Genomic DNA, 25,406 nt, shown 5'->3' with positions numbered 1-25,406 from the left:
GGGGAGGCGCATATTCAGAGACTAACTTTGCGTATAGTCTACACACACGAGGCTTCTGTATCCTGGAACCTACTGTCTTAGCTTGGAGTCACGTAGGCGATGCCAATGGTTCAGGATGCCGCTTGAGTCGGTGAAAAGTTTTGAAGCTGCAGATGCAGCTGCATGACCGAGCGGTGCTGCGAGATGAATAGAGTCGGCGGTGAGTTTCAATACCCTGGCGAACTTGCGAATTGATCCTTGGGCTCGTCTTGACTACAGACGATCACAAGGCTGAGGTTTGAGCGAGCCAGGATGTACACTCTAAATGGTGCCACCCGTCAGTTCGGTGTAAAGCTTAGCTCGTTTGATGCACGGGCGCTTGGTGTGACTAGTATCTGTGCCGCTGGTGCCAGGATGAGACAGCGGCCCGCTTAACGGATGCGGTTACCATGTAAGGTACACGCTTAGACACCGCCTGGAACAACAACCGTGTCATACTATCCACAGAGTTCAATATGTACATGATATATTGGTACGTGCAAGCCAGATAGCTTTGAGTGTTGTCCATCAGCGCTGATGCGGCGGACACGCCGAGGGTAACATCTCGAGGTAAGCAATAGCATCACTAGTGGTGAGTACACCGCTATTTAATGATACAAACTTGAACGAACCGGGGCTATCTGGCGTGTAGCCGAACAGGTCAGTATCACCCCTTAAAGCCATCGAAGCGCAAAGAGAGGACAGCGGGGATGTGTCAGGCTCTGGTGGTCGCCCAGTACACAATAGCCCATTGATAGGGATCCCGCATGAACAAGGGGCCATCCGTCTTGCCTGGGCTGAAGTTGGTGCCCCACCACCGGCGACTGCAACAGGTTCCGGGGCGTAGGCGCCTATATGATGAGCGAAGTCCGGCGATCTGCTGATCGCAAATGGGAGATCGACCAACAATGAGCATTTGTGCGAAGCGGCTCAGGCCCTGACCAAGTCCCCCTATCCACCCACCCCATAGCGCAGCCTATATTGGGAAAGATCAAATTGATACGACGTTTCATTCGCAAGATTTGCCGCGCTGAGGCAAACCATCGCTGTGAACGACCAGGGCTCACTGAATGGCATAGCTGAAGTCCTTAGTGCTGGCTTTTGACTGTTGCACAAGAAAACGACACTGATATCCAGTGTCGTCGAATACGACGCTCAACAACCGGGTTGACTCAGCTTTCATCTTCAGGTCCATCCATGGCATGGTTTCTACAAAAATGATGCCGGGGAATAAGGATGACAACAGAAGTAACAATTTGACTCGCTAAATGATTGTAATCGTCGCTATGACACGATAATTTGAATGGTAAGGACTGTACGTAGAGTTTTGAGATGATTTCAATCCTACAATATTTCAAGAGCAAATTGCTCCAACCAACTAACAATAAGGCTGTTGAGCCCCTTCCGAGAACATGTTCTTCAACGGAAATGGTAGCCAGTCTCGAGGCTGAAGTTCCATGCAATAATCTCCCTAAGGCAATAGGGACACTTGGCAGGTTCCAGTGCCAACGATTGATAGCAGCCACTGCATAAAGTATGGTTGCAAGGCAAAGTAACGAGCTTTCCGAGCTTCATACACTTAGCGCATTCGCCGTCACGACTCATACCGCTCAGCCACTGGCCTATTTCGTGCAGTATAGAGTCATATTCGCTCGCGAACGCCCGACAAATTTCCGCAGTGATTGTAGTTATCCAATACCCGTTCCAAGATGGGATTGTTGCTTTACCCGATGATCTCTTTTCACCGCCAAAACCGGCGGAAATTGGATCGTAATCACGCAACAGCAACACAAGAAAGGCGGCCCTATGCAACAAAATATTAGGTACCAGAGCTTCAACGTTTAATGCATCAACTTACTTAAGATATCTGCCAAGTATTACAAGCGGAAAAGTCACAATGAAGGTCTTATTAGTAGGGCCTTGGGATTCGGGTTTTGGGCGCAGTTGAATGGTGAAAGAAGCGATGGATCCATCTGCTAAACGCAAACGAATGACTGAAATGTATGAAAGAAGTTCAGGAGTCACATTAACGTCTGGCTTTATCATGCTCCGCGAAATACGACCTTGTAGTTCGAGCTTGGCAACTTCTAACATTGTCAATTCCTTAGCATCAGCATTTTCGTGGGCATGAGGAAGAGATGCCGAGAAGCAATATATCACAGCGAAACCTTTGCAGCCACAGTCGGTGCACTCGTAGTCGCCCTCAACGTGGGTGAATTCTTGGTAACAGGACAGGCACTGAAGCTTTTGGCGCACCAAGGCTGGTGCTGTGTCATGAGGCGGTTCGCACATGTTTGCCAATTCCGAGTAGTGGCAGAAGCGGAAGCGTAGCCTAGCCAAGCAGGAGCCCGAGTGAGTGGTCGACTTGATGGCCAGATGAAGCAAGGAGCTCTTGCGTACTGTTGAGTTAGCTGGAAGGACAGGAAGAGTATAAAGGACTTAGCAGGAGGGTTGTTTTATAGCTTTCGATACAAACATTAACTCGCATATGGAAGGAGCGGTGAGAAGATTCTGAGTCATTCATACCCAGCCATATTCTGTACCCGCAGCCGCATAGAGATTTCCAAGAGAGTTACGCTACGAAGCTAGTCCAGCACCTCCTACATGCCAGGGTCCTTTGGAATTGCGGGCCGAAATATGGACAGTTGCGCAGAAAACAAATACCACAACGCTACGTGATTAGTTAATTTAGGGTAGATCTACTGTACAACCATCTGCATAATCGAATGAGTCAATATTAGAGCTAGCCTCAGCTAGTGCCGTGTATCTAGCATCATTCAGTTGCAGCAATTTGAGATATATAGCATCTTGGTTCTTCGGCAGCAGTGCGACCGCGTTGGGCCTCATCGCAATGACGATCTAACCAACAAAACTTCAGCGAAGCGGCACCTTATTCCCTGCAAACAACAATAAAATAGCGGTCAGTTTCCGAAAGAGGAATGCAAGAGAGCGCCACATTATATGATACCGCGTATCAGTATGACACGTCGTGACATTGGCAGCTGATTGTCATGTGCTGGCAAGTGAACCGGTCACCAAGATCCGAAATGGGCGTTGGGTTTGCAGAAGCAACTAAAGTAATTAGAAATGATCCTGCACAGAAATTGTGGACTTCTGGTAGATACGAGACCCAGACTCGAAGGTCCTTAGCACCCTAGTTAGTATCTGATACACTGGGTGATAAAAGTCAGTGAACTTTGAGGCCAGAAGCAGGTGTGGTGCTTGTGTTATCGGCACACACGCGAGCTAGCAGAGACTTGCAGAAGCTTTGTTTCCTCACCTGTTCAGAGAAGGAGACTCGGTGACCCTGCTTGCGAGCACATAGCGGAGTAATAGACCATGGTATGGACCCCCAAATTCTGTTGAGATCTAAGCGCTATCAACCAAAAGGAGAGAAAGAGAAACAAATCAAGGCTTAGTATCGAAAGCCATGGCGTCAGTTGACGGCTAGGAGGTCAGTCAATTTTCAGGGCTGACACTGAACTGTTGCTGTATTCTATGGGCATATGTGTGATGCAAGTGGAGCACCTATGGGAATGTTCTCTGATACTAAGTCGGTGTACAAGACCAGCTAATAGTGAACTTACCAAAGTTGAGAGCACGAGAGCAACAACGGTGAAGCAAAGTGCAAAGTCAAATATTATCTTAACAATGGGTATCACACCATTTGGTGAGGTATACCTCTAGCAGGGCCTCATCTACTCATACGAGGAGTAGAGGGCCTGAGTCATGCATAGGAAATGTGCTAGGCGAGAGAGATATGGTGCACGATCGAGGTTCATACATTTGGATGTCCATGTGGTATTGAGCGCCAAGGAGGTCGTGGTGAGGATATTGCACACTACTTCCAAATGCAGGGTTGCATTGGAGTTATTGGTCGAAGTATGTGTGATTGTTCAGATAACAAATGTCTTACCGCTTTGTAAATGATGAACAGAGACCAAGCGGATGGCCAACTCACCGTCCTGAATATGAATCCTTTCAATTTATTACATGGATCGATTCACCCGGTATCATGAACTATGGAGTATTTCGAGAGATATACAGTCTTAGCATTGAGGCCACCAATGCGGCCGTGTCCGGCCTCATCACGGCGATGACTCAGCCACCATTATCTAAACGAAACGACTTTCTGCACGTGAAACCTCCCTACAACCAACATTATCTGGTTTTGGTGAAGCACGAGGGCCGTGCTTAGCGAGGTGCACCACTGCATATGGGGGGTCCGTTGCCGCTATTGTGCAGTAGTGGCTGTTAAACTTGCCTCATTCCTTCTGTACTCGAGCCCCAGATCTTTAGAACAAAACCCCCACTCGCAACATACCTCTCATTAGAGCTTCTAGGGTTTATGTGTTTCCTCTGCTCAAGGAGACAAAGGTTTCCATACTACTAAATTTGCTGCTCGCCGGTGAAAGAGAGTGCATCACTCCTGCAGCGATCGCCGACTCGAAAACCTGGAGTGCTTCGACCCCGTAACAATCTGATATACCTTGACCCACAAGACCGACTAGTACCGGAGCAGGAAGTGGGGCAAGACCAGCTTGTGCCGGTCCGCCGCTTCTGTATCGGATGTGAGGTAACGACCGGACTTCACGCACCATCCGGCTGCATCGTGACAATGCTGCTCAATTTGCCCGCTACGACCAAAAGAAAAGTAGCAATAATCGATACTATGGGTCTGTCTACGCAACATCAGAAGTTGTTTGCATTCTCTTGTATTGGCAAACGTGAGCTTGTGTCATGGAGCTTTGCGCCGGAAGGCCCATGGAAAAGACTTGTGTGAATACATGTTAGCGATATTAACTTGTGTGAGGGTTCATTCGAAAAGGCCCGGACCTGATGAACAACGGGGGGCTTTCTTAAAGATACCTGTATCAGGATCAGCAGAGTTACTGGTATTACATTAGTGCCGAATGAAGATATTGATGCACCACTCAACCTGGTTGGAGGACACCTCTCGTTGATCCATTATTCCGAAAGGATACATATTTAGTCACTGGTCTACCGTAAAGAAGAAACTGTTCGGAATGGCCATTTCTTATTTCATTTCCATGAGAACATGATGATCACTGCTGCTAATTCTATTCAACATCTTGAGTGACAATATTGCAAACCATTGTGAGTACGATCCCAAACAGAGTTTGGCCTGAATAGAGAAACAAAATGTGCGCATAGTCAATTAGTAGATTCTGACCACAATCGATGGAGAAAATGGTACTAAATGATAATTAGGGGAGTATCTATGAATCAAGAAAAGAACCTCGGTTGACTCAGGCAACCGAGAGCTTCAGTTGTGATGCCTAAATTGTGTACATGTGAAGTGGAGCGCCGACTGTGTAAGACAAACTGCTGGAAGGCACCAACAGAAAACAAAGTCCCAACGATCGTCTGGAAGCAGGACTGGCCGTCGGTGTAGCGCGATATCTTCGACATCTTCCAAGAATTATTATAGGGAGAAATCATACCGAAACATTGGAGGCATACCCACGTGATCTATCGCCCAAGAAGGGTGTAGAGATGAAAACGATCGCAAAGCCTGCAGACCGATCTCGCTCTACCCACGCTGGGCCAGTTGTTGTAGTCCGCTATGGCTGAGAGAGTGCCCTCTGCTGTAGAAGCTCACAGGCCCCTCCCGTCCGATCACGTTGGCTCGAACAGGCAACGATCAACAGCATAAGCCCTCGTGTTTCTACAAGACCAAATCTGGTGCAACTCACGTCGGCGGGAATGGTTAGCTATCGCGTTAGTAGACGCCTACACTGCTTGGGTATCTGAACCAATAGTCCGGAGAAAGTGTGGAGGGATACAAGCGATGATTGACAAAGCTATTGACTGAGAGAGACATAGCGGTACATTTCACGCGCTACACAAGCAGAACATACTCGGAGCCCTTCACCATGAAGGGCGAGATGCTCACTTCAAGTGGTCAAGTCGAGGTTGGAGTCATTATGGATTTTCGCCTCTACCTGAAGCATCAGCTGTCAGGTCTCATCAACCCAAAATAGTATCCATAGTATGTTTCACTGCAAGCTGCAAGTTCACGAGCGGACCCCAATTTAATGTTGTAACTAAGTGAAACTACATCTCGATTCATGGCTTTAACTCCATGGACACGAAAGGGGCCTCAACCTAGATTAGTACGCACAGATGCTCGTCATGGGCCCCTCTCCGACCTTCAACTAACAGGTTTTTCAATTTAGCTCGTCATACAGGGGCTTGCGCCCCGGAACCTGCTGTATCCGCCGGCGGTAGGCCACCAACTTCAGCCCAGGCGAGACGGATGGCCCCCTGTTCATGCGGGATCGCTATCAATGGGCTGTTGTGTACTGGCCGACTACTAGAGCCTGCCACATCCGCTAACGACGACGAAGGAGGAGCCTAGATAGGTTAACGAAGAATGAGTGAGCAAGGTGTTTAGGCAGCAATGCCCAAGGAACAAGGGATGCTGAGTTGTCGCCAACCAGAACGAGGGACGAAGTGGGGCTGGGTACTTTGACCATTGAGGGACGGAGGAACAATCTGACCGAGTGGAGACTCTACTTTTGGGGGGCAAAAAAGTATAAGGGGAGGAAATGCCCCGCGCCAAAGGCATAATCTAAATGGGGGCTCAGTGGTTTCTATTCAAGCAAGGCTAGTGGAAAATTATTTATCTTTCTTTTTTTTTTTCGTTGCATTATTGGACAAGTCCAACCATCTCTTTGAAGAGAGTGTCTCTGCCATTGCGAATTGTCTTTTGATTTCTTACGATCAAAAAGTACCAGAGGGACTGGGTTCGACGACCGAGGAGTCTATCTTGCGACGTGAGTTGATCCACGAAGAGTATGAGTGGTCATAGTACAAGGGCCGAGGGATGAGACTGATCTGGCGAGAATGTAGGAGCGAGAGTGACATAACATGAGTGAAGCACAGGGTACGGCACCGAGGCAGGAGGCCTTTAATCCCGACCAGAGGAGTCCTCATGTGTATACATGGCCGTCGCAGGCGGTAGATGCTGTTGAGCGATGTCGCGGAGAGTATGTGGCCAAGTTGAGAGATTGGCTTATTGGGTTTCCGTCAATGTCGGCGCTCTCGGAGGTCCACAACCGCATAGAGTCGCATGCCTCAGACGTTCGTGATATGCTCTCGCTTGACCGAGTAAAAGCATCAGTCACTTTACTCGAAGCGCCGGAGACAGAGCAAGAGGCGCAGAAGCGACGAAAGAATGTGTTCAAGTCACTACTTGACGAATCTTATAGGCCTGTCACGGAAAAGGAGAAGGACGACGGAGGAGTTCCGCAGCTGGATGTGAGCCTGCAGCCGAACGAAGTGCTTGCATTTCAGTGCCTTTTGGCATTGGTGCAATCTTGTTCATTCATCCGACAAGTCGAGATGGCCATCACGGGACAAGAAAGCAACGAACCTTTTTCCAAGTCAGTCCACGGCACTCGGGAAAAGTTGCATCGCATTACAGCTGGCGTAACGATAGTATTTGTTGATCGCGGTGGTCGTCAAGAGCAGCCGGTGATAGTTTCGTACAGCTCCGACTAGTTGGGTTGGTAGCCTCACTTTCCAAATCCAGATGAAGTTTGTTGAATTATAGGATAACGTACATGATAAGCACGCGTGACAAAATTTCACTTAGTTACATCATTTCTATATAACCCATTGATTCTTAATCATAAAATATACCAGACCATAATACTGAGGGCCAAATCCTGCTCGCCTGTGCCTCTCTCTTAGTCTTTCTTTTAGTCTTCTTGAAGCTATCTTCGATATCTATGAAGAGAATTTCTGGAATGCCTGCACTCCGTCTCAGACGGCTCTCCGAGAATCCTACGGGGATTCCTCTGTTTGAGGACAGCCGAGTCCACCGCCTTACTGCCCCGGATGTGCTATGTGAGAGAGAACTACGTACAGACCGCGCCGAGTCGCAGCACGTGGTTTTTTGTGATAGCTTCACATCTAAGAGGAAGGGCCCTAGGGATTCTACTCGTTCAATGGCCAGTTAGCCAGCTCTCTAACTATTGGAGACTATTTCACAGACGTAAACTTCAAGGCCATCATCATAGAGATGTAAAGCCAGAATGTACTCTTCTCACTGCGTACAGAAGTCATTCTTCGTGAACGGCTATACCTAATCAACAGAAAGTAAGGTGAATTTATAGTCTATCTTGTGGCCAATGAAAACTATGAAACTTATGTTTTGATTAAACTGTTTTAATGTGAACTCTTCCTTATTCTCTTTATTTCAATATCGCATATTATTACCTACTACGCACCACGTTGCATAAAACAAAGATTAGCCATGTCTCAGTGGTTCCTCTGAAAAGTAGATTCGAGCTCGCCCAAGCGCCAGCAGATTCACACTCCATAGAAGCGAAAGAAGGCCCCGGAAAAAAAGTGTAAGAACGACAAAACGAACAGCGACCAATACTACACGAACCACCTCAAGAAGCACAAGCGATTGTCTTGAGGAAAGCAAGCGCGGGAAAGCTACAGAAGGTCTTTGGAGACCCGCGAGTCCCCAGAGGGGAATTCGGTAAATAACAGGATGCGTTACGGAGCATGATCGACGACTAGCAAAGGAGGATCTAATAATTACAACAAAAGTAAGAGATGTAGCGCACAAAAGACCAGACGGCGGAAGAGTTAAGACAGATATAAGGAATAAGCATGTGTATCCAGACAAATCAGCAGACATTCTACGCCAAAAAATTGTCCGAATACCGCCTGCGAGTCAACCTAGCAACGTCCACACCCTCTTGTCGATAGATTTCAAGCCATCTCTCAATAGCGATAAACAGTTCTGCACGTTCGATGTCTTCAGAGCGAGTAAAGAGGAAGTGGATAAGATCACGGCAGGCACAGTCAGGTGTGGTGAAAGATAGATGCGTGCCTCAAGCGATGTTAGTTGGAGGTACCGCGCCGTCACTTCGAACACGCAAAACCTGAGCCGCATCAATGCCGCGTGCCGATATGAGGCTGAGCAGCAGAGAATTAAGCTAGCGGTGGAAAAGGCGAAACTTGTAGCCAGGACCCGCCCCGGATTGACTGTAGGACAGCGCTACCCCTTGCTCGGCGAACAGCCCACGCGTGTGTCGTGCAGACGCGCATCTCGTTTCCATCGTCATTCACTATCTATGGTCCAGACTGCTTGCTTCCTGTCCGAGCAACCCAGACTTTCCGTATCCTTTTCCCTCGTCTTCTCATCCACTCGTTACTTCCAGGAATCTTGACTTCGTTCCTTCGTGCCAAGGCAACACCATGCTTCGCAACCAGGATACCTACAGTCTCCCCAGCTGTCGGCTTTGTCTATATGATAACTTCTCTTTAAACCCCAAAGGCTATTCAATTGCATCACGATCCTTTTCTTTCTATTTTTATTGCCTTCAGCCAGATTCTTTTGTGGCCATGTATTCATTCACAATCTATGTATCGTTGCTGGCGATGGCGATGGCGACAGCAGCAGGCACCAATAAGCGCTATATATTGTGATACTCCGACACGTCTGTCTGATCTGATGGTTTGTTTGGCATAGTTTGCAGCATGCCAGATGTCTGGTGCTCCGCTGCGCAGGCGGTAATACCGTTCTGTCCGACGTCTCGCCGGAACGGGACGTTATGAGCCATGTCGAGATGAGCTGACCGGCAAAACCCATACGTGATCATCTGTTCTATTCGGAAGCTGTTGCTCTGTGTTCACGGGCTTCATTTATATGGGCTGCGTCATTGCTCAGCTAAGTCGCCGTCGTTGATCAGAGTAAATAGAGGGTGATGGTGGCTCACTTTTGAAGTCAAACTTATTTTGGTTTACCTACCTAGCCTATCGATATGAAGGCTTTAGTTAGCTTACCGCTATGACGGACCCAATAAGAGCCGAGATCAGGTGGAGCTGATGACACCGCTTTTCGACGTCAAAACGAACGAGACGGTTGGTGAGACTGATCAGCCAAGTCGAGACACCATGCGTAACTAGAAGATACAGTGGCATAAATCCGAATGACTACCCGGAAGGCGACGCGAAACGTACCGACCGAACAACCAAAAGACTAACCGACAAAAACCCACAAGAGTAGCTGCAGCAGCAGTGGTAGCGATGGAAGGGCAATGCTGCAGAAGCCGCTGGATTTTCCGGGGGGAGCGGATGGGGAGACTCCAGGATTGCAGGAAGCGCTGAAGAGGCAGATGCAAATAACGAGGGGCTGTCAAAAGCTCACCCTAAACTGTTGCCAAATATGAAGAGAAATGGACGAGACGGAGGAACCGACGACCGAAGTGTGAGAGCTGGTCCACGGGCAGCTCAAAACCATCGCGATGAGTGCAACGGATGAATCTCAACGATTATATAATGCCGTCACAGAACCCTGGAAATTTATGCCTTGAGTCGCTCCCGGCACCGCGAGCTCGACAGTTCCTCGCGTCCCAATGATTTACACGCTCTACTGCACGATTGATGTTTTGCGAGTACAAGACGACGATCCGAACGACAGTAGAGAATCAGACACGGACCGAACTGTATAGTTCTATGGGATGATTTCGAGCCCTACTTAGGAACCCAAAGGACACCGGAGCCCTCGTCGTACGAAACGGCATTCCCCGATCGAAGTCGACACTGTCAGCCACAATGCGATGACAAACGAGGCCAACGCAGTTCTAGTGGAAGCCGACAAGACTCTTTATCGAGGGGATGGCGGGAGTGGTCGAGATTAGCATGGCTCAGCCGGCGAAGCGATCTCAAGTTGTACAGCTTCATGGTAGTGTACTTGAAGCGCCTTGAAGCCAAAACTATTCATCGGCGAAGGGCTTTCGTAGCCAAATGAGAGTTTGGCACCGCGAGTGCTTTGACGTTTCGACCGGATAAAACAATGCTATGGGAGCCCACAGATCACGAACCAATTGTATCAGTGCGATCGACCTGAAGTCTGTGGCGAGTGTGCATAAGAAGATGACCCCCATAGCGGATGCACGGAAATGATCGCAAAACGTCTCCCATGAGCCGGCTCTCATAAGATAGACAGCAGGAACTATCGGGGTTCCGGCCACTTTCATATGAATGGCATGTTCCAGTTGTTACAGCTGAGTATGAAGAAGCAAGGACCGGCACACAAGGAGCTCATCAAGTACAAGAATATTCGGTTACAGCAGTATTGGGTTACCGAGAACCTCGAGCACAACAAATCTGAGGGAAGCTTCTGACAGTGTTAATGGGGTATCACAGGTGACTCAAGATGGTGCTGACGACTGAGAGAGAAAGTAGATGGGAACAAAGACGTGGAGGCAGAGCTGGTGTTAGCGGAGTCCTTAGATGTGACTGCGGTGATAATTCACCGGCTAGAGCGTCTGGCTTTCATGGCGTCTGTCAACGTGGCCGGTGGAGATGCTTTACAGGACACGTGCAGAAAGCTTGGCAGGGCCATCACTGGCGTGAGGCGAAGGCCAGTGGGTGAAGTGATTACCGGCTACTTCAACCAGCACGACCAGATGTACGGAGGAGACGATGTGTCGGTGGCAAAACAGGGCGTGGTGTATCCAACAATCGACATCACGAACGAATCCATGCTTCGAAGCCCTCTCCAGCGAGGCGCAAAGACATGGGAAAGCGGAGACTGTGGGAAACATCGATATGGTTCTTGGCTTTCGGGCAGCCTGCAGACGCACGTATGAACCGTGTGATACATGGTACGGAGCAAGGATCAGATCGTCGCAAGAGACAATGTTCGAAATCTCAGTTCCAGCGTCGAAACAGGACGAAAGACTCCTCTTTACTGATACTTCCAAGAAGGATATCAATACTGAGTTGTGGATACGGTAAGGGACAAACTGAGCCGTCTCTATTCCTCAACGCACATCTGGTGCAAGCTCAAATCGACGGACGTTTATGATCCATTGCCTGCGTTGGTAAGCAGGCAATGGATTGGAGAAACGTAGAAGGTTTACAAGTAATAATTGACAAAGTTGTCGATTGGGAGACGCGTAGCGGCGCAACAGCTAAATCGGAAAAGATGGGGACCATACATTCATGCCATACGCCAGCATATGAACTCGGAACTCTGCCATTGGGGGCGAGGGATGTAGTCAAGGTTCTGGGACTAATCACGAACTTGCGCTTTCACTGCAAGCAGCACATCACAAAGGCGATGGTATTGAAGACGACTGACTGGGGCGGCTCCTTATACAACTCGACAGTCTTTTACAGCTATTGTAGATGTGGTGGTGGATTACGCCTCCAGTATCTGGATGTATGGGAAAAATACGATTTCTTCATATGCCGACAATTGAGTGCAAAGGGAAGGAGCGCAGGCTACCCGAGAATCATTCACAAGCATGGTGGCATGGATGATACTGGTACCGCTAGTTCTATTTCAGCATCGACCTTCGTTAGAGGCTCAATACAGGTCTGATAGAGGGCCATCTACTCCACCAATATAGTCCAATATGTTTCCTCCTTCCAACGCAAGAGAAGAATGTCCTTGATCATCAAACAGGTGTTGGATAACAACAAAATTTAGGGTGAACCAGCATCTCCAACCCTAACCCCGGACACAGAGCATGCACAAAAGATGAGTCATTATACTTGACTGTCTATCTCTGTTTCTTGTTTTCCTTTCAATTTCTTTGGGTCATGAAACGTGCAGGCGCTGGACGGTGTAACAGGCACACGATCATTAGAGAATTACTGAATTAAAAAGCATACGCGTTCTTGAACTATGAACCCAACGAATGGGATCGTATTGGTCGCTCTGTCTGTGAGCAGGTTCCATTTCTTTGTCTCCGACATATATGCTACTACAAAGGCCAAGGTCACCGCCTCATGTCATTCAACCTCTTTTCCATAAGGCCGTCATATTCATGTTCTACATGTCGAGATGATTTGATAAAGCCTCGATGGAAAGGTCGCGAAAACATAATGTTCTGTTCTTAATCAATACTCTTATAAATTGCTCGCTGTGACTTGTAGACAAAACGAAATAATCTTGGATGTCATGACTTGTTTTTCGAAAGGTCAGGTTGAGCAGATACGACTCAGTGATGAGTGCAATACTCGATGCCTTGTTGTTGCCTCAACTATAAATCACCAAAGGAATAAGAAAGCAATGGTTTACCAGCCCGCACTCGAGTTCGCTTGGTGTGCCTGGGGGATGTGAATTTGCGCACGTCAAACCTGGATAAACCGTGTTGAGAGGTTGCCGGATGCATCTCCAGCCGGCGCAAACCCGAGAAGCGGTCGGGATGACGTCAGAGATTGTCATTCCCGCGGTTTGCGTTCCTGTATTCGTTGTAGGGCTAGAGGCGAGGAGATCCACTGCCTGCATGTGAAACATTTCTGCAATGGACGTTGTCCGATCTGGCGGAGAACGACAGCCGTGCTTAGCGAGGTGCACCGCTGCGCATGGGGACGCGTTGCCGCTACCGTGCCGCAGCAGCTGTTAAGCTTGCCTCCTTTCTTTGTACTCGAGTACACCCGCGGCCCCACCCTTTCAGCTTCTCCACTACAGACCCGCATTCCGTCTGCCCCGTCAATGGACAGCCAATATTCAACAAACCCCCACTCGCAACCCACTTCTCCTTCGGGGATCTCGTGTTTATGATTCTCGCCTGCTCAACGGGCCAAGCGTCCCGCGGCGCTACATTCGCTGCTTGCCCGTACAGAGAGGGTTGTCCGATCCCAAGGATGTATTGATTGATTGGTAGGTGGTATGCTGAGCCTGGTCTAGAAGGATCCAGGGTGACAAGGAGCTCGACGTGGGAGACGTTGATGCCCAGGGGTTCTGCAGCTCGTCAATCTGGCATTGCCGGTCAGAGTAACATTGTCTTTTAGCATCCGGGTTCCTTGCACGACACTGTCGATCGGCAGGGGTGGAGGCCAAAAGTGTGGTGATTTCAATCATCCGACCCCATTGAGAACAGCACTACTGCAGGAGAAGACAACGACGAGGTTTCGCCAATAACCTCCTCCGTCAGTCGATGTGTTCATGTACTAGATGGCGTCGCCGACTCTTGATAGCCCCACAAAGGTCGCCCTTTGTTTGAACACTACTCATTCTTAGTTTTACTTGCGCTTCCGTCTCAGCCTTCCCCGCTTTACAATATTTGTCTAATTTACTTGCTTTTCTTATCTTATTAGGGCTCTCCATGCGCGGTCTAATTTTTCTACTATCCTGTATCCTGTCTTCTGTCGCTTTGTCTCTCGTCTCTTAGACTCTTAACTCCTCTAATTGCTCTTGCCCTTCCTTGTCCTGTCTCACTTCCACTTACACTCGAATGACACTACTGCGTTAAATTCGGCACCTTAAGTAATCATCACATCTACTGGACCGGCAGCGTAAATAAAACTTCCATGCACGAGCTCCTTCCGCAGTCCGCCACACCATCCAGTGGACTATGCCCTTCGACTTGATGAACTTATCCCCACCAATTCTCAGAGTAACGAGTCCTCGCCACAGTAACAACAACCACTATACCTCGCTCTCCCGATTCACGTTCTTGTATATCATACATCCATTCAGAATCTTCCCGGCGAAATATGGTATTGAGTATACGAAATCAAGCATCGGGTTCTTTCTCCACGTCAGCATCCACACGATCGATTGCCAACCGTCATGGGGGCTTCGGGGTCATCATCGCTGGCCCAGTCTAACCCAAATGTTCTGCGTAGGAAGAAGTCATCTTTATCTGGCTCATCTTGGAAAGACTCTTTTTCTTCGTCCCAGTATAAGCGCCAAGGCTTACTCGGTCCTGTTCTCGGCTCTCAACTGGATACCAGTAGCCCTTCCGAGGTTGCCGAGTCCTTTGGTCACGACACCACGCCAGCCTCAATTGCTTCTCAGTCTCCTGGTCTTGTTAGATCTTTTCGCACTCAGAACGAGAACCGACTGCGAAGCCCTATCCTCAATAGACCTCTTGTGACACGAAGAGCTGATGGAAGCTTCCCCGACGAGTTTGATGCCATCACGATTGATTCTCATGGCCTCGCAGCTGTTGAAGAGTCCCAGAATTCATCCTCATCTACCTCTACCGCTCGAGAAGTCACCACCAAGAAAAAGACGAAGAACTTGCCTCCTCCTCCACCTAGTTCTCCACCACGGAAATCGTCGCAGTACTTTCGTGAGGAGACTTCGTCGCCCAAGTCTGTGCGCAAGGTACCAAGACCTGTTTTGCGATCACCTTCCCCTGAGACAAGTGCCCAATCTTCCGCCCCCCCAAGAGCCGTACCGCCCTCACGACCAAGTAGAGTTGGCATCCCCGACATGGAAGAACAACTTTTCAACCCCATGCCAGTTATTCACAGCAATCTTTCCACTCAGTCCCTCCCAACAACCGAAAGACGTGGAAGTGAATCTGCGGCTACAGCAGCTTTGTCACCCCCAAAGCCACAGTACACTCATGTAGGCCAAACAGCGTCAATTTCACAGCTCCCCATCAGAAGCGAATTGTACGCTCAACCGGCAGCCGAGACAACGACCGAATCGAAGAAGTATGAAGGCCCCGAGCCACCTCGACTGACACGCATACCGAGTCCTAATGTTGTTACCTCCTTCCCGTTCTTTCGTCGTAACAAGCACGCCAACGGAACAAAAGCCAAGGGCGGTCGCCGTCTCCTCAAGAGCAACGATTCTGAAGGCTCTACAATAAAGTCGACTTTGGCTTTCCAGAGATCTGTGCGTCCTCTCCGATCTTCGCTACCTCAGCCCAGCAACACGTCAGGCTATGCGTCGTCGCCTATGACAAGCTTTGATACTAGTGTCATGTCTGTTGAGTCCCACTTCGAGCTGCAGCGGGAGATTTCTCACGGGGCCAAGTCATCTCACCCTGCACCCAAGAATCTTATCAAAAGACCTCGGTCACCTCGCAAGTGGAACTTGTTTGGAAGATCAGTCCAGACGGAGCAACCTAAGCACAGCGAGAAGTTCTCGGCTACTGTTAAACCAGTGGAGAAGAAACCCCTTGCCTTCTACGCCATGATATATTCTTCAGAACAAGAGGATAGGGAGCCCATGGACATTCAGGATGCCTTGAGGTCTGTCGAGGTTGATGGGAAGTCACCTGGTGTCGGCGGTACTCCTGAGCTTTGCCAAGGCACACCAGAGATGCGATCATCAATCGAACCTCCGGTGCGACCTGTACGTACAACTCAAGCCCCTGAGAAGGAGAGCATTGAGATAAAGACCAAACCTCAGTTGCCTGTACCACAGCAGACTTTGATATCCAAGCCTACTCTACAACCTCCTTTGATAAACACGACTCATGGTCGACAAAGCCGACTTCCACAAGTCGGGCGAATCCCCAAGGTTGTGAGCAACCGTACTGAACGCGTGTCACCTATGAGCTTAGCTAGCATGCACTTGGCACCCGAGAACCTTGAGGTCTATGATCCTGAGTCAATCGCCAAAGGGCCTTCACTTTCGAGACCCTCGACTCTTGTTCCTGATCTCACTACCGATGGTTCAATAGCCGGAAGCACCGACAATCTCTCATCAAGACCCTCTTACCCTCCTGCTTTGATCTGGGCTGAACAGGAGTTCTTGGCCTTTTCGCCTCGCAAGGACTCCGAGGGAACCATTGGTACATCTAGCTCAAGCTGTTCTGGCATTCTTGCTTTCTCTGGGTCTACTGCCGTAATCCCACAGCCTTATGACCCCCCCGCAGAAGATGAGGTGTGGGGTGAGTATGATGATCTCCTTGGAGAAGATGCTGGCAAAGCACCTCCCTCGGCAACTTCTTCACAGGGCACACCGTTTCATCTTGAGACTTAYGAGTCGAAGCTGGCTAGCAAGGAGAAGCCCTTGGAGTCGCCGCCGGTTCTCTTCGATAAGCAGGCAAACCGACAATTCAAGGCAACAACCATCTCCAGCACTTGCAGTGCTGACATGACTGAACGCCTTCGGATGGCTTTCCAACCTCACCCAAGCCCCGGCACTCCCCTCTCAGTCTCCAAGTTTGTTTCGGGATACGAGGACCGCAACACCAACACCGAGGTTCCTGCGGCTGGTGAGGTATCTCGACGAAGCAGTCGATCTTCCTGTAAGACTAGACAATCTGATGCCAGCTCCTCTTCCGAGGATGGGTCACCACTCGCACAAGTCAATCTCAGAGTTGGTTCAATGACGGTGAGCAAGTGGCTTACCTTCGGGCATGTTCTCTTCAGTGACGTTCGCCATCAACTGGTTCCTGTTGAGGGATCACTGAAGAGGCACTCAATCCTCGTAATTGATGGCCTTGGTAACGATGACTGGTCATTCTACGCTGCGGAAACATACCCGGCTGCCACCTTCTTCAACCTGTCTCCTCGCGCTCCCCTTCCTGAAGAACTCAAGAGTTCACCTTCGAGTTTTCCTCTCAGCCCTCCAAACCACCACCAGATTCAATACGTCTCTCACCTCGACAAGTTTCCCTTCGCCCCTCAGAGCTTTACGGCTGTTATCTATCGCTTCCCTGTCGCCGCTCCTGTCGCATACTACCGCAGCATTCTCACCGAAGCTCGCCGTGTGTTGAAGCCAAGAGGCTTCATCGAGCTCTCCATTCTCGATGTTGACCTAAACAACATGGGCAACACGTCCCGACGTACAGTTCGCCGTCTCAAAGAGAGGATCAACGAAAAGACGCCTGATACTAGTCTCGGATCAACCGCGGATCTCATTCTTCGTCTCCTTGGCAAGGTTGGTTTCACTACCATCAAGGCAGCACGATTGGGTGTGCCCGTGGTAAGTTCCGTCACTCGCTCAGACAGCAAGGCCGACAAGGGCAAAGCTATTGCTGAGAAGAAGAAGGATCCGCCAAGTCTATCCGAGATGATGAGCGACAACAGTCCCTTGGCAGACGAGGGCATCACCAAGATGGTCAGTCGGGTTGGCCGATGGTGGTACACACGGTGCTACGAAAACGCAGCTGGGAACCCCTCTGAGAAGAGCATCTGGAGCGATAAGTCTCTACTCTCTGAAGCTAAAGAGCTCCGTACAAGCCTGAAGCTCATGGTCTGCTGCGCTCGAGCTCCTCTTGAGCGCATCACCAGTGTCTAAGCACTTAACACAACACAGTGTTTTCTTCCTCTACTTTTCCTTATCGGTCACAACATTGAGCAAGATACGCAAGTTTAATTGGAAAGCATTACAGGTTGGAAGATTCCGTACGGCGCAAGCCCATTCCTCAGAAAAAGAGGCTATACCACAAGATTGAACCACGGAAAGCAATCTTTATTTCATTTCGTTCCTCCACAACAAGACGCATAAGCTCTTTTTTACTTTTTCAACTAATTTCGAGTCGCACAGGTCAGTTTAGACCGCACACTGGATGCACTGGTGTTACGAGCTACGGTCTTTTCTGAGCTCTTAATATGTTGAAACATTGCGCTCCACAGAACTCGAAAACTGCGTGCAAAAGATGGAGGAAAAGAGAGTCGCGATAATAGCGATATTTTATGACTAATTGTCAGGAGATGTCATTTATTTGAGCTTGTTGTTTGACGATGCCCATCTACGTCGGAAAGCCAGATTACTATTGCACTCTGATCACATCCGTTGCTATGTCTGCTGTTTATGTATACTTGTCTGAATTATAAGTCAAAAAGTCCACTACGCAGATAATGCCGTACGAGATGTATAGATTACTATACGATTCGTGATTACTGGCTCTCGTTGGCTACGTCTCCGCCATTCCCCTAGCTTGGGTATAGCTAAGCTCGGTTTCCGCAGCGCCGTGAGCGTGTATGGTGAGCAGTAGACGATAGGCTTTGGTTGGGTATGATGGTTTCGGTTTTACTGTAGAATGGAATGAGTAATGTTTTAGATACGTTGATTAACTCTAGCGCATGATGGATGGAAAAGAAGAATAAACCCAGGACAGTCATAAATTACTGCTCACAGCGTGCCCCCGACCTTTGAACTAGTTTCGCACATGAAGTGTGTCGCTTTCTCCTCACCGCTTTCCATTCAACAATCGTCCTTTGGTGTAGTTCTGCTTCAGGCTACGATTGTCCCACAGCTAAACTATCATCTGTTACATAAATTCATAAGTGTAGACTCGACAATGCCAAGTTGAATGACGGCATGGAAAGCCTCGGCCAAGTACGCGATCCCGCACATGAACCATGAACTAAAGATCAATAAGTTCAGGTCAATCGGAAGTTTGAGGGCAAAAGGCTAAGGCTCCTTTTTTAGGAGACCGACATGCGCGTTTGCCACTTGGATTGCCCTGATGGCCACGCTCTTCAGCCTTCGCTCCCTGGCTTGTGCCTCACGTTTTCGTCGTTCAAGGGTCTTGCGGCTTCCGCTTGGTGCGACACTGTGCATAATAATAGAGGCATCACTGGTCGTGGTATTGTGGAATAAGGTCACGCGGTTTTGGGATAGCCGTTGGCTATTCGTCGCTGTAGACTCCCCAGACCTCATTTCTCGACCTTGGGTTCCGTAGGAATCTCGAGGACAAGGGTCGGTTATCTGAAGGTTTTGTGTTTGTGAATGTCCAGGAGGTATGTTGGAGACCGGTTGTAATCTCTGAGCCGGAGCCGTGGCTAGGTAGCCTGGAAACCGCCCCCTTGGATCACTAGACATAGGATACATAGAATTGTTTGATGTTTGTGGAAACATGGAAGGCATTTTGGAGACTACTTGATATGGGGCCGAGTTTATGTAGCTTGGAGGTCCGCAGTGTAAGCCATAAATTGGCCCATAACGTATCGAAGGGTTTTGCGTTGTTGGACATGTGGGATGAGCATTGTAGTCTTGCTCTGGCCAGGGGGCTGGAGCTGTGGCCGGATTGATTGAATTTCCGTGAGGTAGACCGTTTGTTACACTACAGCGCATTTGAGAGCTTTGTGCCGATAGACAGACGTTACAAACACAGGAGCCCGACTGTAGTTTATGAATTGAATCCGCGGACAGATGGCCTGAAGTCCCGTAAAGTGGACCGTACGATGGTCTTTGGGATACCGACTGGAGATCTCTAGAAAATTCTGTTGGGGTTCTATTTGAGTCTGAGACTCTCATAATTGGCCCCTTGTCAGGTTGGTGGAAGACTTGTCCAGTCGCTGTTGTCTGTTGCTCAGAGAACCCATCAGGTTGACCCCGGAACGGTCGTTTTTGGCCTCGACTAGATTCTCCGGTAGGTTGCTTCCAACAACCTCTTGAAGGTGGTTCGTAAAAGCGCGGTGGTAGAGGCGGTTTGGACGGTACGATCTCCATCCCGACCTGCGGAACTTCTTGGAGCTCTAGTTGATTTGTTGGCTCAAGCTTTGGCTGAACCTCTGGTGTCTTGGCTGTCTTAATGTCGTGGCACTTCAGGCTGCTCCGTTTATCACTTGCTTCTTCGGGCCTATTTGCCACGGCGCCGGTGCCATTGGTAAGTTCCCATCGTGCTGGTATACCGCCAGCGGCTGACGAAAGCCTTGGCAATTCTTTGGACAGAATAAATCCTTCCGACTCAACACCCCTATTGTCTGGGGCATTATGGTTTTCTCCTTTCTTTTCTTCGGCCCGCCTTTTTATCTCAGTCCTGACAGCTTTGGTCTCATTGTCTCTCGCTTCACGTGAAGTGCGGAGGCTTTGAGATGACTGCTCTTGTTGAGCGGCCCCCTTATCAACCGCAGCAGCGAGCCGTGACATGTCAGCTCTGAGCTCTCTGAGCTCGATGCATACCTGAGCTAGCTCTTCTAAAATATCGAGCCTACCGAGGGTTTCTTCCACCCGTCGAATACAATTCTCAAGGCTCTTCTTGTTGCGGACTTCATTCAACTGACTTCGTTCTGTTCCAGCCCAAACAGGCCTTTCTTCTGCTCTGGACATATTTGAAAGAATCGGAATGCTCAATGCTTTCGCGTTCCAGAAGTATGGCGTAGAGATAGAATAAGCTAGTTTCCTTAGAGGATACCAGATCAAGGGTCTCTAGGGGAATAAAAGTTTGCAGTAGTAAGACCGTAGCTGGAATTGAGCTAAGTGTTCGACTAGCAGCTTGAGAATAGAATCTGAAGAACTTTACGACGCTTTCAAGAAGAGCATAGAGTTGGGCAATTGCCTCAAATATATGCCAGATCATCGGGGCTAATTTACTGGAAGGCAGAGTTCAGCAGGAACATGAGCGCTCAAGCTCAGTGTTTTGAGCGTCTGACCTCATGAAAACGGAAGACACGGTGATAATGGCACTAGAGAACAGAAGAACATTATCGACTAAAGCCAAAAATTTGACAGGCGCCCCCGAAAACTCAGTTTGGAGCTCGTGTATCTCGACTGTTTTACAGGAACTCCCAAGCATGGAATGTCGTCCGGCGAAGCGACGGCCGGGGTATCATAGCATAACGTGCTGTACTAGACCTACCGGATCGCACGCATGATGGTGGAGTATCTCCACTTCCGCATTCAAACACTCAGATACAAGCCTGAATTATTCGTCTAGAGGTACTCTGTAGGTCTTGCCATCATTGTCTGTAGGCTTGGCAGAATGCAGGCACTTGAGCGTTATGCAGAACGATCTTCCATGGATCACAAAGAGAAACAGAGCCAATGGCTGCTATGCGCGCGTATTACGCAAGCAGCCAGGACCATGATCTCCCACGTGATCGTGGCCACCAGTAGGTGATGCGCCGGATTTGTGGACTATGTTTCGAGGTCTCGGATCTTTGCTGAGAATGGTCAAGTGATGAGAAGGTTAATTCGTCATAGATAAACGGATCTGCGGCCGGTATTGGAGCTCTTGTTGACTCTATTCTGGTCTACGGGCGTCCGATCACTCAAAACCCACCTCAGTTGATGTTGGTCTATGGAAGCTGAGGCGTGATGCACTGCGAAAAGGAACCCGCGGTCAGGCAAGGGTGATTTACGTCCCTAGGGTAATCCGATACACTCGTCAAGGTTACAGCTAGACAATATAGAGAATAGATCAAACCGAACAGCTTTCTTGCATCATGTGCCAGAATCAGTGGCCAATCATTTATGTTGTATAAGTACTTACCATTCTTGTTTCGTCACTATGCTAGAAAGTTTGTACGCAACACCCCCGCTAAGCCCACCTCCATGCCAAACCCGGATCACGTACTTTTGTTTCAGACAGCGACGGCCAAGGTGAACGGAGCGCTGCTTCCAAGGCACTAGTCATGCCCCTCATTCACATCAATCGTAGCCGTGAATGATATGTTTCTGTGAATTACGATACGAACTTCGGTACCGATTACCATAGCCGGAACTAATGCCCAGTATCGTTTAGTCGTATCTCTTCGACGTACTAAAAAGAACTCCTGTATTAGCTCCAAGGAAGTTGACACCTGGCTTTGGTTTGAATCCTGACATTTTCTGTTGAAAACTGGGTCTGGGGGCACCCAATGCGAAGTATAGGTATCATTATGGAGCGCGATCGAGTGCGAAGAACGGGCGGAGTAAGAAGCATCATACATAGGCGACAACAGCTTTCTTGTTCGATGTCTACACATGTATGCGGGGTGTACGTAGCGAAGGAGTGGTGACTCTGTAAAAAGTCTAATAGAGAGCGTCGCTAAGCGTGAATGTGATCCCAGTATGACCAGGGCGAGGAGGTGACTAGATCATGAGGCTTAGATTGGTCTTCTTGATCGTCCATGTCCGAGCATCGCATCTGAATCTTGGCTGAGGAAGTTTTTAAAACAGATTCACAATCTAAATTTCTCTTCCTGCTTTAGATAAGTGGGTAGTTTTAGTTACGAAGTTTGTGTCGGAACGTCACGGCGATAGACACGCCTCTCGCTCAACAGAGCACGTGTGAGAGCGTTGAATGAGCGCACAATTCTTACTGGCTGGCCCGGACTTGACGAGTTGTTGCGCGCCTGGGCGGAGGATAAGCAGGCACACTCAAGTCATTCTCATCAGCTATCTTGGGTAGGGTATTGTAACTGTGAGAGCCTGGACGTAGTGATCGTTAGCGACGCTTGCCATGTTTGTAAAGCAGTGAGATGTTTTACAGATAAGGTGGAAAGGGGGAAGAGGCTAGGCTAGTAGCTGCTGGCCGGAATCGACATTTGTGATCAGCCTCGAGTCATTGACAGCTCTTCCATCAACAAGAATGACTCACTCCCTTGGGATTGTTTTCTACCAGTCGTCTAATGGTTGAACTTGGAACACTGCCAATAGCAGGTTGAAGAGTATGGCTTCTGGTGAAGGGGACATGACCCACCAGACTCCTATCCGAGAACTCGTGCCCACAAGCGTGGCTACCGCTTAAGGGCCCGTGAGCCTACAAAGAGTAACCACGCCCTCTCTACAAGAGACTTAGAGTCAGAGGAGCGAGAGGGATGGATCATCTGATGGAAACCCGCAATTCCCTCATCAGGAAACAGTCATGGTTGACTGACTAGATTTCGAGTTCGAGCTTAATACCTATGTCGACTTAGTTTAGATACTTTAGTGAAAGATAGGAAGAAGAAGTAGATTCCGGCCAATTCAACTCTTATCTTTGCAATAAGTACCTTTTCGACTCCTCCTAAGGGCATTTCCATAGTTCAGACCTACGAGCCGAAGCAATTTCTCCGGGTCCAGCGTCAAGAGCGGAGCGACTCGTGAGCGACGGCGGATGAAGGATCAGACGTAGCGTCTGTACGATCATCGCGGGTCGTACGATCACTCCGTCATCATCCGAGTTCGTGTGTGACGTGTGTTTGTACCGATCGAGCCATCTGATACGAAGCGACGGACTTGTACATGGCGTATTTGCACCTCATCGCCCTAGCTTGCTAAACGGCCATCGTGAAGAAGGGTGGCATAACAGTGATTAACCTTGAAAAGCCGGGTGCTGATTTTATGGCGCAACGGTTTGATGAGCACCACGCGCCATGTGTCGCGCCTATGATGCTTGATCTCCGTATTCTCCGAGTGTCTCAACGATCGCACTATATTCTCGGCTTGGAGGCTAGGCTTATCTTGGCCCTCATGTTGTCACCCCCGCTGGGCTACTAGCTTTGTCTAGTCAACTCATCACTCCATCTACACCTCTATTGTCCATGCCAGCTTATGGCTTGCGTTTTTTGTCTTTCTATCGCCACTCCTAAAGAAAAATCTTTTGACCACGGCCAGTCTTCTTTTTGCTGTTTTGGTAAATCGGTTGTGTCAGCCCCATGACCTATGAACAAATCTGTTGTGGTGGACAGATCAGAGCTGTTGACGAAAATTTACGACGAGAAAGGAACAACTGTGGATATTCTCTTTTACATTTTGGATAAGGCTTGGTTTACTAATATGTCTTGGGATATGCTGAGACGAAAAGGACGAAAAGAGACTCAGGACTTGCTGAGGAAAGCTAATTATTTCCTGCCGATGGTAATATAGCGCTCAGGCTAGAGGGGGATGACTTAAACTGAGTGAGGTTCTCGTCGGTCCACTCTAGTATCCTGAAAGGGAAAGCGAGATGCCACTAGTGAGCTGAGCAGGGATCTTACATGCAGGGACGACGCGAGCGTCATGCATGAAGGTGCGGGGGGGAGAAGGTCATGAGCCTCGGCTCCGTGGACCCGACCAAGACTAGGTGGGGCAAATTTGGTTGCGGAAAGGTTTGAATCAAAGGAAAAGTCTAATTTGTTACCGCAGCATCCCCTCAGAAAGGATTGCTTCAGCTACTGAGTTGGTGCTAAATGGCCCACCGCGCTTGCACGGGAGAACACCGAGCGTGTGCATAAGATTCGCCAACGCGATGATAGTTGTGTGTGTGACGAAAGTTTTCTGGCGCTAGAGATTACAGCATGCCAGGGTGTCACATCAAGATAGTCGTTTACTTGACAGCGGGCGGCCGACATCACAAAAGCTAAGTCGATGTTTTCTTTAGCCTCCACGGGTTCTCAAACAGACCTTGGCAGTGATGGACTACAGACTGTAGAACTGTAAACACGGTCTGTCTGTCAAGTAGCTCAGAGCTGATATCCATGCAAAAACACTCTACCAGACCAGCAAAAGGGTGTGACCAATCTTTGATATCCTACAGGTGCGTCCTTTTCCTCTCTAGTGGCTACTTCAATGATACTTTCTAATGGCGGGCGGTTCATGTGATGGGCTAATACGTTTCTTACAGAGCTGTTCAAGCTGTCTTCTTTTCGTTTAGGACCCAAGTACGAAGGAAAAACCAGCAAAGTTTGAGAGGGGATGATTCCTAAAAAGAACTTTGCAGCAGGTTGAACTAGACGACCGAGTGTTTCCCTTGAGTAATTGACTCTCATTCTGCTCTACACCACGGACCTTCATCCTTTATTCCTAAAATACCACTCAAATACTCATCTCGCACACCTCTGTTCTTCCAAAGTCTCGGACAACGCACTCTATAGACTCTTTTCACTTTCCTCGTGGGCCTTCCTGTTTAGCTTCGGTTGTATCATATGGCTCACGTTTGCTCCCAGCAAGCTTGTCTCCCATAGTCCAAGGCTACAACGTAGGAACGAGAAATCACTCCACCTTGCTTACTCCTGGAAAC

The 25,406-nt window shown here is 49.0% G+C and overlaps 4 protein-coding genes across 4 annotated transcripts; 2 read left to right on the top strand and 2 right to left on the bottom strand.

Annotated features, from left to right (window-relative positions):
* Positions 1–1,437: 1,437 nt before the first annotated feature.
* On the bottom strand, positions 1,438–2,310 carry FMAN_14172 (uncharacterized protein; the record flags this gene model as incomplete). The annotated part of the gene is made up of 2 exons (XM_041825590.1): positions 1,438–1,822; positions 1,877–2,310. The coding sequence occupies 2 exons, from the start codon at positions 2,308–2,310 to the stop codon at positions 1,438–1,440; spliced, it is 819 nt and encodes a 272-aa protein (XP_041690955.1).
* A 4,602-nt stretch (positions 2,311–6,912) lies between these two features.
* On the top strand, positions 6,913–7,545 carry FMAN_14173 (uncharacterized protein; the record flags this gene model as incomplete). Its single annotated transcript, XM_041825588.1, has 1 exon — positions 6,913–7,545. The coding sequence occupies one exon, from the start codon at positions 6,913–6,915 to the stop codon at positions 7,543–7,545; it is 633 nt and encodes a 210-aa protein (XP_041690954.1).
* Positions 7,546–14,596: 7,051 nt separating this feature from the next.
* Positions 14,597–18,013, top strand: FMAN_14174 (uncharacterized protein; the record flags this gene model as incomplete). The annotated part of the gene is made up of 2 exons (XM_041825587.1): positions 14,597–16,708; positions 16,772–18,013. 2 exons carry the CDS (start codon positions 14,597–14,599, stop codon positions 18,011–18,013), a joined length of 3,354 nt encoding a protein of 1,117 aa, XP_041690953.1.
* A 1,119-nt stretch (positions 18,014–19,132) lies between these two features.
* Positions 19,133–20,773, bottom strand: FMAN_14175 (uncharacterized protein; the record flags this gene model as incomplete). The annotated part of the gene is made up of 1 exon (XM_041825586.1): positions 19,133–20,773. One exon carries the CDS (start codon positions 20,771–20,773, stop codon positions 19,133–19,135), a length of 1,641 nt encoding a protein of 546 aa, XP_041690952.1.
* Positions 20,774–25,406: the final 4,633 nt, after the last annotated feature.

The sequence above is a fragment of the Fusarium mangiferae genome (assembly GCF_900044065.1).
Source record: "Fusarium mangiferae strain MRC7560 genome assembly, contig: FMAN_scaffold022, whole genome shotgun sequence".
Lineage (NCBI taxonomy): Eukaryota > Fungi > Ascomycota > Sordariomycetes > Hypocreales > Nectriaceae > Fusarium > Fusarium mangiferae.
The sequence above is the reverse complement of the archived record's forward strand: the minus strand, read 5'-3'. Positions and strand labels throughout refer to the sequence as shown.